The sequence below is a fragment of the Dromiciops gliroides genome, chromosome 1 (genome assembly GCF_019393635.1).
Source record: "Dromiciops gliroides isolate mDroGli1 chromosome 1, mDroGli1.pri, whole genome shotgun sequence".
Lineage (NCBI taxonomy): Eukaryota > Metazoa > Chordata > Mammalia > Microbiotheria > Microbiotheriidae > Dromiciops > Dromiciops gliroides.
In genome coordinates this window covers 424,135,588-424,156,269 of record NC_057861.1, presented here as the reverse complement: position 1 = coordinate 424,156,269, position 20,682 = coordinate 424,135,588, and the positions used below count along the sequence as shown (strand labels likewise).

Below are 20,682 nucleotides of genomic sequence, written 5' to 3'. Positions count from 1 at the left end.
CTCGTTTTTGGCAGAAGGATCATCAGGTTTTTCTTGAGGAGACAGCACCAACCTCTTGGAGAAAGATTCCAATCAAGTCCATTCTAGGCCTAGGAGATGTCCAGTGCACATGCTTAGCATAAGGTGAAGGCAGAACTGGATTAGGGAACAGTGAGTTACATAGTTTGACTGGAGTTTAATCACCCACATTTATATAGCACTGAGGATTATAAAGGAATTTTCCTCACAAAAATCCTATAAACTAGGCAATATAAATTATTATCCCCATTTACAGATTAAGAAACTGGAGCTGAAGTGATTCGTTCATAATCACAAAGCTATTATGGGGAGCTAAAATTTCAACTCTTGATTTGGATCTTACACTCCGCTATAAAATACAGCTTATTCTACATTTGTGTAGAATACACATTAGTGGGTATTCAGCTATAAGGCTGGAAAGGCAGAATATAGCCAAATACAGGAGGGCCTTGAATACAAGCATAAAGAAATAACATTTATTTCAAAAGCAATTGAAAGTCATTGAAAGTTTTCTGAACTTTAAGTCCTAATGGTAAACACTTAATAAATGTTGTTGGGGAAGAAGAGTGGGGTATCCTGCACTCATCTCTCAGAAAAGAAGCAAATGACAGACAAAATCTGAAAACAGAAAACATCTTTTTTTTTTTTTTTTGCTTGCAGTTACGTATAGTGCTTCCCCTCTACTTCAGATATAGACCCATACCATATCTATCAGTAATGTTATGGAGAAAACAGGTATTGAGAATTAAGATACTGAAAAACACTACAAGATCTCCAGTCATCAAAATTTCAGATGGGTTCTATATGCTGTGCTCACTAAGGCAGGAAAATTGCACTAATGTATTTCGGAAAGATTTTAAGCAGCAAAAACTGGATCAAATGGGTTTGTAGGTTAACCCTCAATGAACCAAAATATTCAACTAGCCAAAATATCCCATTGCCAAACTTTCTGGTACACAGAGACAGTACTGTAATTTTCTGGTAAATAAAAGTATTTTTGTTTAATGCCAAAGATTACCTAGGCATAAACCAGGGAGACACATCCATAGGGAATAGCCTTGGTATATAGGAGGTGACACTTCAGAGAAGTGATTTGAAGTAAGAACATTTTAATTGTCATTATTTTGGCAGATCAATCTCTATTTTTATATGAATGAATACAAATTGTCCCTATATACAATCATGCTCTTCACAGCCTGACTTTAATAATTAAATTATTGTACTCACTGGGTATATACAAAGTTAAATGGCAGCCCTTCAAATTCAAGGACAGCTATTACAGCTAGCCTTTCTGTCTTCTCTTCTCAAGGATCAATAAGTCAGACCCTTCAACATAGTCTTTCATGCATAACCCAGAGTTGGTATTATTATTGTTATTCCTGTCCTCAAGGAAAACCACCAAAGAAAATACTGTATTTTAAGTCACAAGAAATTAATGCAAAACAAAAAACTTTTCATGGTTGATCAAAAGATTATAGACTAGGAGTTGGAGATAAATTTACATAGAAACATTTCTAATATGGAAATATATTGATATTTAAACAGGAAGACAATCACAATGACAAATAGTAAGTTAACCATTTTCTCCATCTCCCTCCCCCCCATATTTATAGGATACAGACCTTGGAACTGAAGGTTAGACATGTGTGCCATGGGAATATCTGAAGAGAGAGCTATGCCTCAAAATGCTTGTCACATGGTCTACTTTTAAATCAATTTTGACAAACACCAGCATTCTAAACCTAAGGATCAAAGGCAAGGGTGGAAATAGTAGAATATCTTTATTTCACATTTACAGTCACCAGCATTCTCAAGTTATATAGAATCTGAACCATCAAATTTCAAATATATGCCAAAAAAATAAAGGTAGCAATTTCTAGAGTAGAACTGAACCCATATGATTCATATGGACCCATTAAACTCCACAGCATATACAAAAAAGCAAGTTTGGCCTACTCATTATCTTGTCTGCCATTAGACATGCAGCAGAATTTTAGGCATTAAATTAATTAATTAATTAAATTTTAGGCATCAAGGATTAGTGTTCCCCCAAATGTAATTTTTTTTAGTCCCAAAGTAGAAACAGCATGGTTCAATTTGCATTCATAAACCACAGTTCCTTTTTTTCTGGATGTTGAGAACTTTTCTATTATGAAATTCTTTGAAATTGTTTTGGACCATTGCATTGCTAAAAAGAGCCAAGTCTTTCACCACTGTTCATCACACAATGTTGCTGTTACTGTATACAATGTTCTCCTGGTTCTGCTCCTCAGTTAGCATCAGTTCATGTAAGTCCTTCCAGGTTTCTCTGAACTCCTCCTGCTCATCATTACTTTTCACATTGATTTTTAAAAACTTTGTGTTCTAAATTTTCTTCTTCCCTCCTCATCCCTCCCTATGAAATCCAGCAATTTAATATAAGTCATACATGTGCAGTTATGCAAAACATCTTCTCATTAGTCAGGTTGTGAAAGAAAATAGACAAAATACCTTTAGAAAGAGGAGCTAACAGGGGCAGCTAGGTGGCACAGTGGGTAAAGCACTGGCCTTGGATTCAAGAGGACCCAAGTTCAAATCTGGCCTCAGACACTTGACACTTACTAGCTGTGTGACCCTGGGAAAATCACTTAACCCCAATCACCCAGCCAAAAAAAAGAAAGAAAGAGGAGCTAACAAATAAAATTATACTTCAATCTGTATTCAGATGCCATCAGTTCTTTCTCTGTTGATGGTTTGCATTTTGCATAGGTCCTTCTGACAGCATCCTTCTCATCATTTCTTTCACAGTTACTATTGTTAACTGTATTACCCTCCATCTTAATCCCTCCCCTTGATATTTACTCTATTATCTATCTTCCCCAAACGTAATTATTAAAGCCAAATTGCCATTATCCATGTTAGAACTTAAAGATACATACTAAAGGAACCTCAATTGTACCAGCATTTCCTATTAATATCAAAGTTTAGCTATTTCAGTCATCAAGTCTTAAACACAGGTTAACATTAGGATCTAGATTTTATTAAATATATTGGAGAAATGAAGTTACAGGACCAGGACATAGAACCAGGAGGAATCTACGCTCAAAATACTAAGATGTGAGTTAGATAGCTATGCATTTACATTTGTGTAGTCTGTAGTAGATTTAATCCTGGACTGAGGAGAAGGATGGAAAGAGGAAGGTAATAAGCATTTCTATGTGCCATAATTGCTTTATAAATATCTCATTTGATCCTCACAATAGCCTTTCAAGGTGGGTCCTTTATTATCCCCATTTTACAGTTAAGGAAACTGAAGCAAATGGGTTAAGTGACTTGCTCAGAGTCACACAGTAAGTGTCTGAGATAAGATTTGAACTCAGGTCTGGCCCACCACTCTTATGTATGTTCAGAGAGAGAGGCGGGGGAGAGAGGGGGAGAGGGAGAGAGGGAGAATGAGAGACAGAGAGAGACAGAGAGAGACAGAGAGAGACAGAGAGACAGAGAGAGACAGAGAGACAGAGAGAGACAGAGAGAGACAGAGAGAGACAGAGAGAGACAGAGAGAGACAGAGACAGAGAGAGACAGAGAGACAGAGAGAGACAGAGAGAGACAGAGAGAGACAGAGACAGAGAGAGACAGAGAGAGACAGAGAGAGACAGAGAGAGACAGAGAGAGACAGAGAGAGACAGAGAGAGACAGAGAGAGACAGAGAGACAGAGAGACAGAGAGACAGAGAGACAGAGAGACAGAGAGACAGAGAGACAGAGAGACAGAGAGAGAGAAAGTTCAAATCATGCCTCAGACACTGGTCCTTGTGAGTCTGAACAGCTCAGATGGTTAGCTTTTAACCTCAATTTCCCCATCAATAAAACAGAGAAGGGAAAGGGAATACACATTTATATAGATCCTACTAGTGCTGGCATTGTGCTATATTATGCTTTAGGAGTATTATCTTATGGGTATTAAATGGAGATAAAAACACCAACCTCACTAGGTTATGGTGAGGATTCAACAAGATTATGTATGTAAAGTGCCTTGCAATCTCTGAAGCACAATATAAAGGTTAGCTGTTTAATTACAAAACCAAAAAAAAAAAATGCTTTTCATGGTAGATCAAAAGATCACGGGAGTTAGAAAGATCCTCAGAGCCCAGTGAGTCCAAAACCCTCATTTTACAGGTAAGGAAACTGAGGCCCACAGAAGTTAAGTGACTAACCCAAAGTCACAAAGGAAAAAAGCATCAGAGGCAGGATGGTTAAAAAGTGCTCTAAGTGCTAACGGGTCTTTAAATAAAAAGGCAGAATGTTTTCAAGCTCTACATGTTTGTGCAGAAATAGACATTCATTTTGAATGAGTTCCTTGTCACTTCTCAGTCCAAGAAATAAATGATGTCTATATGGAATTATGGGATTTTATTTGAAGGAAAGGACCACACCCCTAACTGGTGGTCCTGTAATGCAGCCTTTCTAACTGAAAGGATGGATGCAACTAGTAATTTAAGGTGTAGTCGGGGTGTCCTAGGATATCATTTAATAAATGATCACTAAGAGCAAGCAAGGGTCCTGTAAAACTAGAGAGAGAGCGTGTGTATTAATAGAAGGCTTAATGAACCGTACACCATAAAACTTGTCTGTCTGTATATCATAAGAAACACTGCCCCCATGAAATTAAAAGTGATACACCAGGTTTTATGCCTGACTGCTCATGAATAAGCAGCCTGCCTAGGACTACTAAATGTTTACACAGCAAAATAGTAGATGTTGCAAAAATCCCTTGGATCAGAGACTGGGTAACTTGAATCTGTCTGTTGCTGCTTTTGCCACTGACTTACTCTTCCTAGATCTGTTTCTCCATATATAAAATCAGGATAATATTGACAGCTTGGCTCCAAACAGATTTATGGGCATTAAAAGGACAGAAGTTCTTCAGAGGAAGATCACTACAGTATATAAAAACTAAGTAATAATAAATTATAGAAGCACTCTTGGAATGAAAGATACCATATCATTTTCTCCTCCATGGGGCATAATTTATTATATATATCACCCGGTTCTCTCCTTCAAACCAAGATATCCCAACATAGGAAATTCTTTCTTGTAAGAGACATCCTGCCTTATATGCAATGCAACAAACAAGCGGCTCTTCTTCCATAGCCTTCTCTTCAAGCTACTTCTAGAGCTGGATGTCTGGGGTCTGTGAACTTTTTATTTTCTATTTTGATAACTGCCTTTCTTTCTCCCTTTCTCTCTCAGGCTGGAAGTACAGTGTCTACTCACCAGACATCCTACTGCCGATCAGCATGGAAGCCAAGATTTACTCTATTTCTAACCTGAGACAGGACACCCCTCTTTAGGCAGGACAAGGTAGGGCCCCCCACACACACCCTTTACTCAGGGCTTCATGATATTGGTACCAGCCCAGAATTCAAGAGCTCAATCGATCCACCAGCTTCAGCCTAGTAACACAGATTATATAGTCACTATGCCCAACAACTGCATTTCAATATATTTGTTGTTGTTCAGTAGTTTCAGTGGTATCAAACTCTTTGTGACCCCTTTTGTGATTTTCTTGGCAAAGATACTGGAGTGATTTGACATTGCTTCTCCAGCTCATTTTACAGATGAAGAAATTAAGGCAAACAGGGCGAAATGAGTTGACCAGGGTCACACAGCTAATAAGTGTCTGAGGCCAATTTGAACTCAGAAAGATGAGTCCTCGACTCCAGGCCTGGTGCTCTATATGATACATGGCCTAATTGCCCAGCAGATACTTAATAAGTGCTTACTGACTGACACTGGAAAGATGGGAGGAAAGAAACTGGGAAGCCGCCAGTCTTTAAAGTTCCCCTGTTTAGCCAAACCTTCCAACTTAGTCCATCTCTCCTATCCTAACTTGGGGGAGTACATAGATGTTAAAGGTTCCACAAACTGACAAAACTAATCTCAAAACAATTGCCCCTCAAAACAATTTCAAGTTAAGTGATTTCCTTGGAACTTAGAGCAGAAGCAAGCATTTTATGGTAGCTTAACTCTGTGAACCCACACCTCAACACTGCTCCCCCCTCTTCCAACCTGTCCACCCATTAATATTCCCCATTAAGGAAAATACCAGTCTTAAGTCACAATGAAAAGTGGCATTCGTGTTTATCCTTAGAGATCTTAAAACCAAAAGACTACTCTTTCAATCTGTTCCTAAAGCAAGCTAAAATGAAAACTCACACACCCCATTTCTTTCAAATGTCTTTCAAAAGGTGATATTAGGATTAACCAAAACCCCAAAAAACCCCACTATCTTATAAAGTACTATCATTTTTTTAGGATCCAATATCTTTACTTACTTAAAATATATAAAATCTTCCATTTCAAACAGTAGAAGGAGGAGGAAAATCTCAAAAATCAATTTAGTGAGCAATTCTTTATATTTCCTGAGCAAATGTTGTTTGGGCCAAATCCTTCCCAGAGAACCCCAGGCCTCCCCACTCCATCACCTTAGATGACAACAGTGATTCATCCACTCCCAACCCACAGCTATAGGAGAAAGGAATAAGAGCTAGGACTTCATTCATTTTCTCTCCTTAGCTTCTTGGTTAAATAAGGAAACTAGATCTGTGATTCTAAAGATGCCTATCTGCTGCTCCAAACCTTACCTAATTATCATTTTCAAGCTGTGACACTGGGCACATCTATAAAAAGGTAACTTATCCCAGAAAACATCCCAAAATACATTTTAGCAAAATGCTTAAGCAAGTCTCTTCTCATATTTGAAGATATGAAATTTTAATATGAAGGTAAAGAAGTTAGGGAAATAATTACAATTGACATTGGGGAATTTCAGACACAAAAAAAAGTTTGTCTAAGCACAGCTCAGAAGTTTCCCTGAGTTTGTACCCAATGAGTTTAATTGCAATTTTCTAAAGCATCTGAATAGACCTGAATTTCAGCAGGTTTTTTTTTTCCCATTCCCTTTTAGATGCTATCAGTTTCAAGCCTTGGATAGCTCCAAAGAACCTTTAAACAGATCAGACCATCAAAACATTATTAAGTGAGTGAGGAATAGGAGGGCAAAGATTTAAAGCCATATCCAAACTCGTCTTGCCATCAGTCAGGAAACAGAAAACAGAGTCAGGTATAAATAATCCATTTAATCTGGAGGTGATATCCTTTTAACTGCCTTCAAAGTCCTTTTCTGCCATCTGGCCAGTCCCTGGTTAACACATAAGAGTATCAATAAAGCCGGGTGTCTCCTTAGTACTATACCTCTGTTTCCATTCTAGCTGGCAGAACTACTTAAAGCATTTTTTTCATCCTTCTCCAAGTGTGGGCTGTTTAACTTCTTGGTTTGAGACCTACAGAGTTTAGGCATCATAATTTACCAAAGTCTGAAGCCTGATATTCATCCAAGCCACAAAATGTAAAGTTTTTTTTCAAAGGTGGTATAATCGTTTTCCTCCAGCCAAAAGCAGATGCCCAAAAAATGTTTCTCTGAGCCAAAACAGTTACTATAGAACCTTCCCAAAGTGATCACTCTCAATGCCAGGAGGAATGCCCCACTTCTTACAAACCTCAAATCTGTAAGATTATGGGACAAGTAGTAAGGGTCAGATGCAGTTTATTTAAATAAAAAATTTAAACTACGCCAGCTGTGGTTTATGTGTTTAATCTGAAGTACAGGAAAACTTGAAGTTGTGCCATGTAAAACTAAAGTGTTATTTTTAAAGCTAAGAATGATTGGAGTTTCTTTAAATTCCATTGACAATAACAAGATAAAATATTGAATTATTGAATGACCGCCGACTTTCTTAAATATGATCTGTTGAAAAGCCTTTTAAGTACAACATAGTAATATTAAATTTTCCAGCGATGATTAGATTTGTTGAGTTATAAGAATTTTCAAAAGTTGGCCTTCAAAGCAAGACTTTAGTATTTTTATTCAGAATCTGGGGGGGGGGTAATCTTAATAATTGCAAAATACAAATGAGAAAAAAGCTGTTCCTGATTTCCTAATTATTATACTCCTACCTGGGCCTGAACAGATGAAAACCTCTCCAGACTTGTTTTAATAAGACCACTAAATAGCAGCAAACAAGCAGCTGGCCACACCAAGAAGCAAGAAGAAATACCATTATAAGAGCTGGTGAATAAAGACTGAAATGTGCCCTTTTCCCTTAAGAATAATGCATACCTCCTGATAAAAAAAACCAAAACAACCTACTCTTATTTTTAGTTTGTGTCCCATTTCTCAGAACAAAAGATTTATATTTGTCTAAACAGTTTTGGGGGTCCCCAGGACAATACTACAAAGTATTATGTAATTAACATGTATCAGTTTACATCAAATTTGCTCAGATTTCACAGCTACATGTTAATCTTTCCCCTTCTTTTTTCATCAATCAACCCACACAACACATCCATGTGAAATAAGTTATCATTTCCTACTTCAGAAGGATTACCACACCAACACAACACAATTTGCCCAAGGCTAGGCAATAAATCAGCAACAGAACTGAAATCAAAAGTGAAAGGTTCCTGACTTCCAGTCCTGTGATCTAACCACCAGCCCATGACATTGACCACAACTAGCCTCTTACAGGGTTAATACAAATGTCCCTCCCTCTAAAATAAATATTAATAATCTTCCACTGTAGAACTATTCTGTTGTCCTTCAGGTGACCTTGATTCTTGAGGGCCCCACCAGCAAAACACAGGGTCTGGATGATCCTACCAAGTCGGGAAAGTTTTAAGTACAGCCCCAAGGATAACTGATTGCTATCCAAGAATTAGGCTAGTTACCTGTAGAGTACTATGGTTCATCAACGGGAGATAAACAGACCACCAGCAAATGATTTTTTTTTTGGTCACAGCAACTCAAAAAATCATCTACTAAGACCCAAATCTTTATCAGCCAAAAGAGGACCTGCATTCCTAAAACTGCAGAACTTGTGTAAAGTATATCATTCTTAATAAGTGAAATGCATGATACAGTGTGGAAAGATAACTAGACTGAGCATCCAAAGGTTTGAGTGTTGTGTGCTGTTCAGTTAATTATGGGTAAATAAAACTTATTGGGCCTCAGTTTCCTCATATGTAAAACTAGGGGGTTAGATTAGATCAAGGATTCTTAACCTGAGGTACAAGGGCAGATTGTCATGGTCCAAAGTCCATGAATTTGGATGGGGAAAAAAACTATATCCTTATTTACACTAATCTTTCATTTCCTTCACAATCTATTCTAAGAAATGGTCCACAAACTTCACCAAACTGCCAAAGGGGTCCATGACACACAAAAAGTTAAGAACCCCTGCCTCAGATGCACCTTAAAGTTATAGAATACTAACAATAAATTAGAACTTAGGGCTAGGTCAACAGATATTGACCTGTGTGCAGCCTCCAACCAATGTACATTCTCTTATATCCATCCCTGTGATAGTCAAGGCAAACTCCAAAACTAACATTTCCCAGAACTCCTTTCACCAGGCCAAAACAGCTCTCTCCAGCCTAAGGAGTGCTGATCCCATCCAAGTCTGGGTCCATCTGCTCTGCCATACAGAATATGGTACATTAAGACATAAAAAGGAGACCTTAACCATCGCCTAGTCCAAATACCTAATTTTAATGAGGAGGAAAACCAAGGCCCAGAGAGTATCTTTATGGAAAGATAAAGACAGCCATTCAATTTCAAGACCTGGATCCATAACTTGGTAGGATACCTCCAGAAATCCTGTTCATCCTGAGACCAATTGGCCAGTCTTCTTGGGAGGTACAACCCAAGGTCAAGTGATAACAGGTGATGCTCCATCTATCAGATTAATTTTTTATGTTCTGGTTTATGTTTTCTCTCACCCTAGAATTTAAGTTCCTTGAGGGTAAAGGCTGTTTTCTCTCTTTGTATCCCTGGCACAAAATAAGCACTTAATATTTGTCTGATAGTAAGATCTCTTTTCCTTGTCAAAGTATCCATGGCCAAAGTCAAACTTCTTTCCTAAGGTGGGAAAATTAGTGGGTTGGTTTTCCTGGCTATGAACCTCAAGAAATCTTTGTTTTTTATTTCTCTCTCAGGCACAGCTATCCATTTTGCCAAAGAGATCAAAGATGCAAAGAATACTATTTTGACCTGAAAAATTAATTTCTTGCGGAGGCAATCTATGGTCACAGTTATATCTACTACTCTGTCCAAGCACTAAGTTCAGTATTTATTAAGCACCTATTATGTTCAAGGCACTGTGCTAAGTCTGGGTATACCCCCCCCCCCCCCCCCGCAAAAAAAAGTCAGAAGATTGTCCTGACCCTGGAGATGCTCAGAATCTACCAGGCTAATCTAATCAAGTCGACATCCCCATAAGAGATGTCCTATATAAACAACTTTAAAGCTACCCTGGTCTCAAACTTAACAGCTGCATTCCAAAGGCACCAAGTCAAAGAAGACGACCTGGGAGGCCGGGGAGGACAGGAAGCTGGAGAACCAAGGGACCATCAAATTAATCTGCTGTGAAGATCAGGAATCATAAATTTTGTAGGAACATCTTTTCCGAAAGCCAAGGGCTGCATTTTAAGCCAAACGGATCAAACAGAACATCCTTCAGAACGGCAAGTCTTTTGCCAGGATACCTTCTTCAAACCCCTTTGGCACGAACAAAGCACATGGTGGTGTGGATGCCTGGGAACTCACCTCTCCACACTACACTGGAGGAGCTATACTCAGCTCCCCAACCAGAACACCAGGGTTGGCATACGAAGCCACCTGCCCGGCGATTCCGCCCACCAAGGCGGAGGGAAAGAAAAACGGGGGGAGAGGGGGGAGAAGTTTCCGGAGCAAGAAACTCCCACGACTTAGGCGAGAGCGACTGGGTCAAGGCAGTTCCCAGGGAGGCCAGCTGTGCTCCCCAGGCTCCAAGAAACGTTCCATCATCCCCTGGCCTCCTTAAGCCTACCCTCCCCCATCCCCCCCACACCTCCTCCACACACACCCACTACCACGACACACCACATACTCTCCATGCGACCTGGAGCTTCTACGGGAAATCAAGGATCCCAAGCAGCATTCAGTTTGGGGCGCGCGGGGGAGGGGGGGCAATAGATGCACGTAGATTATATGCATGTGTATGTTTACACATAAAGATGTTAAACAGCGTCTTTAAATGTCAAGCTGCACATAAACTCATCTTGTAAACCCACACGTAAGAACCAACCAGATAGATGCATACATAGTTAGAGAAAAGTCAGTCACCCCCAACGCAGAGCGAGCACCAACCACCTGCCCCCCCCCAAAAAAACTGTCAGCACCACTGGCCCTGGACACAGCGGGATGCCAGAGAGCGGTCAGCATGAGAAAGACCCCCAGAGCCCCCAACCCTCGAGTGAGGCAACGAGCAGAGGACCCTTCCCATTAAGCAGTACACCACCATCCCCCTCGAGTACCACCACCACCACCCCCTCCACGCTGGGGGCAATGTTCCCCCTGGGCTAGGCACTGTTAGGGTCCAAGAGCTGGGAGAGGGAAGGAGATCCTCACCTCTTCATCCTGTTCCTCCTGCGACGCGCTGCTGCGCTCAGCCCCAGGTAGCACGGCTCCCAGGCTCCCGGGCTGCCCGACTGCACCGCGATCCGCCTGCGGCTCTAGCTGCGGCCGCCGTCGGGCTTCTCCCGGCCCTTCTGCACCCGGGGCTGGCGGCGGCGGCGGCGACGGCTGCTGCTGCGGCTGCTGCGGCTGCTGCGGCTGCTGCTCCTGCTGCTGCTGCTGCTGGCCGCAGGAGGCGGCGGTCTGGGAACCAGGCTCCCCTTCCTCTGACAGAGTTTCGGAGCCAGAAGAGGACACAGACGAGGAGGTGCAGGGGGACTCGGCTGCGGTGGGAACGGCCGCCAGAGCAGGGACCACGCTGTTGCTGTTGCTGCTGCTACTACAGTCGCGGCGGGGCACTGGCTCCGGCGGCTCCGAAAGTTTCTCGCCCATTTCCCTCGCCCTCCCCGAAGTGCAGCCCCGGCACCGGCCGAAAGGGACTGTCCCCGGGTCGGGGAGAAGGCTCGGGGCGCCCACGTCAGGGGCCCGCAGCTGCGGTGTGCATGCTGCGCTGCCTAGGCTTCGGCTAGTTCTCACTCTCTTCCCCCTGGCGGGGCGGAGAGAGGCACGCACGGCGGTCCGGGGGGAGCCCCGCGGGCTGCTACATGGCCATCTCCTGGCTGGGAGACACCGCCGCCAAGTTTGCTGCTCCGGAGTCAGCGGCGGTGGCGCTGCTGCTGTTGCTGCTGCTGCTGCCGGGGCTGGGGAGGCGGCGGCGGCGTTGCTGGGGGACTCTTGTGCGCAAGGACATGCTAAGCAGGCGCCAGCAGAGACTCTCCGCTCCGCCGTGCCCTCCCGCGCCCAGTTGCCCTGCCTGCTCTCTTCTCCCGAGGCTGCTGCCCCGGCTGGAGCTGGAGCGGCGGCCGCTCCTTTGGCTAAACCTGCCTCCGGACCCGAGCAGGGGCTGGCGGGGGAGATGGGCAGCCGCCCGAGCCAATGGAAGGGCCGGCGGTGGGAGGAGGCTGCTGCGCCCCGAGCCGCGGGCGGGCTGGCGGGCGTCAGGTAAAGGCGGGGAAAGGAGGGACCCCCGAGGGAGGCCCGGCACTGAGCTCCGCTGGGGTGCAGGGGCCCCGGAGCCCCGGGCTTGCAGGCTTGGGGGTCCGGGGAAGCCCGGACACAGGAGGCGGGCGGGCCAGAGCCAGGACACTTGACGGAAGCTTCCAAACTTGGGGAAGATTGGGAAAGAAGTTGCTGGCCGGCCCTGGAGGCGACAGAGGGTGCCTGAGAGCTCCTGCGGAAGGTCTGGAGCTCATCTTCGAGGAGGGGAAACTCTCTGCCGGAGGCCCAGGCGAGACACCTTCGAAGGAAAGCCAGGCACTGGGCTTTAGATACCGAATCAGAAAGAAAGAAGCCAGTTTGTATTACAAAGTGGTACTCCCCACGCTGAGTTTTCCAGAAGCTGAGTTTCCATCTCTTCTTTTGCGGGTAACCTCGAAGGCAATACATTGGAAGGAATTTACCACGCGTTAGTGAATGGGTGGGCTGGACGTACCTCAGGTTTTCTGGAGAAGAGAGAACGCTGTCCAACATCCCTTCCCACCCCTGAAGGGGTCTCATCCCCCAGCACCGGCTAGGTAGACAACTTAACTTGGTGCCTTCGTCAAGGTTCTCCTTTTGCTAACCCTGAACTGGGCGTGCAGGAAAGCCTTTTGGATCTATTGAGTTCCCTTTCACACTCTTTCTTTTTGTCGTTGTTTAAAGAATTTTTCAAAAAAAAAACCCAAAAATCCCACAACTTCCACTCCCCACTCTGAAGCCACTGGTTCTCCAGTCCTCATCCAGTAGGAAGAGGCACTGTGAGTTAGCACTGAGTATCTATGCTTAACTGTGACCTTAAGAATAGGAATGATTCTGCCCAGCTGACTCCCTATCAGCTCTATCAATCAACTTCCTAATTGATAACAGCTTTAAAGAATAGTTACCAACAATTCCTTTGAACCGCATTTTGTAACCTTTAAAGTGCTTTCTTCACATCATCCCTGTGAAGTGGGCCTTCCCGGTATGATTATTTGCATTTTTGAAGAAACTATGACTTGTCAGGGGTCACACACACACACACACACACACACACACACACACACACACTCTCTCTCTCTCTCTCTCTCTCTCTCTCTCTCTCTCTCTCTCTCCCTCCCCCTCCCCTACGCAAATTACTACGTATTTATTTTGTATTAATTTGGGCATATGTGATTTCCCCTGTGACACGGCAACTCATTGAGGGAAAGTCTTTGTGAAAGGGAGCGGGAGAATGGAGTTGCCGGATCCTAGCATTGTACCACCCACTTTGTTGGTGCTTAATAAATTTTGGTGGATTGCTTATTTAAGGATCTGAACCTAAAATCACAAGCAGATCTTCCAAGTTCCCTCTGCTTTCCACTACTCCTTTTGTCCGGATTGCCACTGAGCTTTGGCAATGTAATTTGCCACGTGAAGAGAAGTCAGTCTATCGGTATGCATGGGTGTTTGAGTTAAGGGGTTCCTGGCCTAGAAGGTAGAGAAACATTTTTTTGACTGTATTACTAGGGGCAGCTAGGTGGTGCAGTGGATAATCTGGTCCTGGATTCAGGAGGACCTGAGTTCAGATTCAGCCTCAGACACTTGACAGGTACTAGCTGTGTGACCCTGGGCGAGTCACTTAACCTCATTGCTCCTCAAAAAAAATTGTATTGCTAGATTGCACATGCCTTGAGGGCAAGCGTCTAAGCTTTATTTCATCTTTTGTCTCCTAGGCTGAGATCAGAATAAGCCCTTAATAAATTTTTGTGGAATTTAACCCTTGAACATTCTATGATAGTCCTTTTAGCACTGTGAAGAACCATGCAGAACAGTTGACTCAACATTTTTATTATACTTTTTCTTTGAAATAAAAATTTTCATGAAAATCAAAGGAATGCCCATCATTGGTGAATGGCTAAACAAGCTGTGGTATATGATGGGGATGGAATATTATTGTACCTCAGGGAGGGGAGAGGGGAGAGTGGGAAGGAGGGATAAAATCAGAACTCAGAACTTTAAAAAATGTTTATTATTTTTAAAAAGAAATAAAAATTTTCATTCTGTTTTAATTTCCTTTGCCTTAGAGATTTAAAAAAAATGCACTGCGTCAGTTGGTGTACTTTGGTCTTCTAAGCCTTCTGGTGTTCAAAAGTAGCTGAAAGCCTCCTTGCTCTTGTTATCACAGGGTCATTAAAGGGCCACCAGGACAGCTAGGTATCTAATTTGATAGAATGCCAACCCTGGAGTCAGGAGGACTTGAATTCAAATCCAGCCCCAGACACTTATTACTAGGTGTGTGACCCTGGACAAGTCCCTTAACCCTCTTTACCTCAGTTCCTCATCTGTAAAGTGAGCTGGAGAAGGAAATGGCAAACTACTCCAATATCTCTGCCAAGAAAACCCCAGATGGGGTCACGGGGGTCAGACATGACTGAAATAACTGAACAACAACAAACAGCTTCCAATGTTAGAAGCCATTCTTGAGTTGGAAGTTCCATTATCTATCTAATAAAGAAAGTTGCTTTCAGCCAAGCTGTTTTGTTTTGACTCTAGGAATTTGGAAATTCCCAAATTTTGCCTATTTTATTGGGCAATGATATATGATGGTATAATATCCTCATCAGGAAAAAAAAAATAGAATGGATTTTCACTGCCAAAGAGAAAAACAGAAGATCTGAGAATGATAAGTATTCTCTAGTCAAGAACATGAAAAACATTCAGAGAATAAAAAGAAGATAGTAGTGATTTAACTTCCTGAGGATGATGGTTGTCCTGTAAGAAGAACCCTTAGTGGGGGCAGCTAGGTGGCACAGTGGATAGAGCACCAGCCCTGGAGTCAGGAGTACCTGAGTTCAGATCCAGCCTCAGACATTTGACACTTGCTGGTTGTGTGACCCTGGGCAAGTCACTTGACCCCAATTTCCTCACCAAAAAGAAGAAGAAGAAGAACCCTTAATTATTTTTCCAACCCAGACCCTAGCTGTCCCACATATTTGGGAGAAGCTACCAGTCTTTATCTGATCCCATCTGTGGCTAATTTTTCACAGCCACCAAGAAAAAAGTGAACTAAGACAAGTAATTCAAATGAAATAGAAAGGTGATTTTAGCTTTGAGGACTAGCTATATAACCCCAGACAAGGCTCTTAACCCTGTTTGCCTCAGTTTCCTCATCTGTCAAATAAGCTGGAGAAGGAAATGCCAAAACCATTCCACTGTCTTTGCCAAGAAGACTCCAAATGGAGTCACAAAGAGTTTGATTCAACAACAACTAAGGATTAGGGAGGAGACAGAGCACACACAGAGTCTCCTGGATTATCACCAAATCACACAATACTTCAGGGTTAGAAAGTCCCAGATCTACCCCACAGACAATCCCCACTCTAACACATTCTGGGTCTGAAGAACTTTAATAAGGATTCACAGCCTCCTGGAGGAGCCCATTCTTCTTTTGGTTAGCTCTAATGTTTAAGTTCTTTCCTGAAATACCTGAATTTGCCCTTTTGTAACATCAACCCCTTGGTTTTACTCCTGGAGATCGTTTAAATCTCTCTTCCATGCCCTTAGATATTTGAACACAACTGTCTCATTGCCCTCTGAGTCTTCTCTGCTAAAACCCATCAGTTTTTTCAACTGATTCTCAAATGGCATGAGCTTGAGACTCTTTATCCTGTTTGTCCATCTGTGGATGCTCCTTGTCTATATCAGTAAATCAATAGACATCATATTGAGCACCTGCTCAGTGCTGGGAATGGACAAAAATGAAACACTCATTGACCTCATGGAATTTCTACTCTATTGAGTAAACACACACACACACACACACACACACACACACACACACACACACACACATATATATATATATATATATATACATACATACATACAAGTAAATATAAGATAAAAAGGGGAAAAATGCAAATCCTGGTGACCAAAAGGATGGTGAGGGCCTCAACAGTTGTTGTTATTTGTCCTTCATTTTCAAAGAGAACAGTTGACATCGAGGGGTAATGTCCTGTCTTATACATGAATTGGATTTAAGTGAGTCAGAGCTGAGTAAAGTTACCAGCCTCAGTCTCTCTTCCTGAGGCACAATGAAGTTTAGAGGAGGGACACATTTGGGGAGAAAGATAATGAACTGTTTTGGACATGGTTGAGTCATCTAGTTTAAAATGCCCTCTCTAAAATGTGGCACCTAGAACTGGTCACGGGACTCCAGTTGTGGCCTCTCTCGAATACCTAAAGATGATGATGCCTTCCTTGATGAAGCTCCAAGTCACATTAGCTTCTCTGACTAACTACGGACTCATCTTGAGCTTGTGGTCTACTAAAACCCCTTGATCTCTTTTGGGATATGTGCTCTAACTATGCATTCCCCATCCCGTTCTTGTGAAGTTGACTTTTCTGAAGCCATATGTAAGATTTACAGTTATCCCATTGGATTTCATTTCACTGGATTCAATCCAATACTTTAGCATGTTGAGATAATTTCAGATCTTGGCTCTAGTATATCAGCTGTCTGTCCTAGCTTTGTGCCATCTGCAAATTTGATGAATATGGCCTCTATATACTTTTATACAAGTCATTGATTTTTTTTAAAACAAAAGCTGTTTAAGAGCACTTCCATATTCATGAACCCCAACATTCTTTTATTTGATCACAACCCCGTTATCACTTGGGGCACCCAGGTATTGCAGTCAATAGAGTAAGGGACCTGGGGCCTGGAAGACGAGTTTAAATCAGGCCTTAGACACTTACTAGCTGTATGATTCTGGGCAAGTCACCTCAGTCGGATACTATTAGGGGAAAAAACGACTGTAATTCTGCTTCTCTCTCACAACCCCATATCTTGTTCTTTACCCACACCATGATCTCCACTCCCCAGTTCTTTCTCAGGCCATCATCTCTGTACTAGCGACCCTCTCCTCCTTTCCCATCTTGACACCTTAGTGAACCAGTTCTCTTCTCTTGAGACTATTGTTTCCTCTTCCTGTTGTTGATCTCATCCCGCCAAGCTTCCATATTGTTGTTTGTTTTTCAGTCCTGTCTGAATCTTCGTGACCTCATTTGGGGCTTTCTTGGCAGAGATACTAGAATGTTTTGCTATATCCTTCTCCAACTCATTTGACAGATGAGGAAACTGAGGCAAACCAGGTTGAGTCACTTGTCCAAGGTCACTTAAGTGTCTGAGGCTAGATTTGAATTCAGGAAAAGGAATCTCCCTGACTTCAGATCAGGGCGATATCCACTAGGCCACCTAGCTGCCCTTATAAAATATATAGTAAATGTCATATACATGCATGTGTGTATATTTACATATATAGACATACATATTTCTCTTGTGTGTACATAATTGTTTCCATGTTGGCTCCCACATTAGATTGGGAGCTCCTTGAGATCAAAGACTATTTTTTGTATCTCCAGCACTTATAATGCCTAGCACATGGTAGGTGTTCAATAAGTTCTTATTGACTGACCAACACAAGGCCAAAGATAGATCCCTGTATATGAGAGGGAACCTGGCATGGTGGATAAGCAATTGGCCTTGGAACCAGGAAGACCTGGGTTCAATTCTTGCCTTTGATATATCTTGTCTCCGTGACCCTGAGCAAATAAATTAACGTCTCAGTGCCCAGGAAACTCCATAAGATTCTAAATTGCAGAATACTTGCTACACTGATCTGCACGGCAGAAGGAAGTTTCGCCATAAGGAGTTACTTACACCAATGCGATGGTAATTTGAGCCTAAGCTTTATGTGTAAAACCTGTAAGAATCCTAAGGTCAGGCCAGTACTATGTCATGTTTTTGGTAATGTACTTCTAATTCTAACCCTTTGAAAAATGGAGAGAGTCAGTTGATAAGCATTTTTAAACATCTACTAGGAGCTAAGAACTGGGAATTAAAGAAAGGCAAAAGACAAGTCCTGCCTTCTAGGAACTAAAAATCTGATGGATATGGAGAATATTTGGTGTAGGCTGGTTAAACCAGTCCTCTGTCCCTAAAGAAAAGGTAGACATCATTAGAATGACTGCAGAATATATGAGTTTAGCCCCTGACGCCATAGGAATTATCCCAACCCATTTATTGATCTTCATTTGACCTCATAATTGGTGTATTCAAAGGTAGGTCTATCTACCCTAGATTGGTATATTTGTAAAAGGCTGCAACTCCCTTAGTTTACTTTGGTAAAATATACTCCTGTCACTGCCTTAAGATACCCATCTTCCTCTATAATTTGGATAGCCCAATTGCCTGGGCTGGGGTTATATGGTGACAATTTCCCAGAACCAGTCCAGTGCTGTGACCCATTGATGGCAGTCCAGCAGAAGCATATGACTTCTTCCATATTTTATTTGCTGGATGGAGTGCTCCTCTCGTGGTTTGTAGGCTGGCTATCAGCAAACCATATTATTAGCATAGAGATGAGTATGGTTGTGTTTTTATTCCTTGAGATGAAAGGCCAAACTAACATAATATCCTTGGGAAGAAGGCCAAGCAAATACTTCACCAACTCACTCAATTTCCCAAGAGTAATCTACTTGGGGCTTAGCCTCAAGGATGCCAGCAAGACTCAAGAAATAGGTGTTCCAAAGTTAGAAGATTATCAAAATGTCAGGGTGGTTCTAGGACTAATCCAGAATTCAGATAGATTTGAAATGTCCTGGAGCAAATCAAACCCCTAGAGAGGTCTTGGAGTGTGTACCTGACACCTAGAACTAGTCAAGCTGTTTCATTAGAAACTTCTAGTCTAAATATATTCTATTCTATTATTCTATTTTATGTTATTGATTATGTAGGCAGCTAGATGGTATACTGGATAAAGTGTCAGGCCTGAATGTCAAAAAGACTCATCTTCCTGAGTTCAAATCTGGCTTCAGACACTTAATAACTATGTTATCCTAGGCAAGTCACCTAACCCTGTTTGTATCAGTTTCCTCATCTGTAAAGGTAGTTGGAGAAAGAAATGGCAAATCACTTTGGCATCTTTGCCAAGAAACCCCCAATGAAGTTATAAAGAGTCAGACAGGACTGAAAAATGACTGAAGAACAACATTGATGTATTAATATTGTTATTATTATAATAATTATTGTTTTATTGTTATAATAAATCAATCAATAAGCATTTATTAATCACCAGTCACTGTGCTGAGCACAGGGCTGGGCATACAAAAGAAGGCAAAAGATAGTCCCTGCCCTCAAGGAGCTCACGATTTAATCATCTGATGGATTATAATCCTGTTCAAGGTTAGGGATTCTATATAACTTTATAATGCCTTAGCATAGTGTGCCTTTCCCAGTGATCTCTGTAAATGTTCTTAACAAAGAGACCTTATACTGATGGAGGGTGTATCTTTTCCTAGGAGGCTGGCTTTTAAATGCCTTAAATGATTTGGAGGACATGAAGAGATGGAGGAGGATACTCTGGAACTACAGAATAAAATCATTCCACTTAAGAACCCTTAGTCACAGCTCTCCTCTTGGGAATGTCTAACACTTGCTAAAAGACAATACAACTCCTCCGTTCCCAGAGCCTCCCCCAGTATGAAAACACAACCCAGTGGAATTGTGACAGGACCAGCCCAGCCTACAGAATTAGTGCTTCAGAGTGACGAAAGCAAGGCTTCGTTCTTCCTGGAGCTGGACACCAATCCCCAATGTCTAGTCCATTGCCCGGCACTCATAGGGCACAACAATTATCTACTGTATTTTACAGTCATAGAATCATGTCAGTTCATCACCTTATTCCATTCTACAAAGCAATGGAGACTTGGCCTATGGATGTCTTTGTCTTTCTCTGGTAGTCTCTGTGTGGGCAGATCTGTGTATGAATCTCCATTTCTGTCTTATTGTTTATTAGGAAGGGCTGCCATAGCAGTTTATTAGACCCTTGGCATGTCTCTCATTTCACAAGGTATGCCTTGAACATTCTGAACATTGAGACTGAATATAGCCACAGCATGTTGTGCTTATTTCTGAATGTACCTGCAACTAGGATCTCTTGAGCTCAGCATGGAAGTTTTTGCACAAAAATAGGCAAATTAGTTCCTTACTATTGAACCAAGACCGACCTACCTTTGTATATGAAAATGACATTAGCTACTTTGGTTAGATTTGGAGTTATATTTGCAATAGTG

General features: G+C 42.1%; 1 protein-coding gene across 1 annotated transcript in view; it reads right to left on the bottom strand.

The window, feature by feature from the left end:
• Window positions 1-12,339, bottom strand: part of MAST4 (microtubule associated serine/threonine kinase family member 4) — an 808,011-nt gene extending 795,672 nt beyond the window's left edge. Inside the window, exon 1 of the mRNA XM_043988945.1 lies at window positions 11,506-12,339. Coding sequence (XP_043844880.1) covers window positions 11,506-11,943 — 438 coding nt within the window. The 5' untranslated portion in view covers window positions 11,944-12,339. The remainder of the gene's footprint in view (window positions 1-11,505) is intronic.
• Between the last annotated feature and the right edge of the window lie 8,343 nt (window positions 12,340-20,682).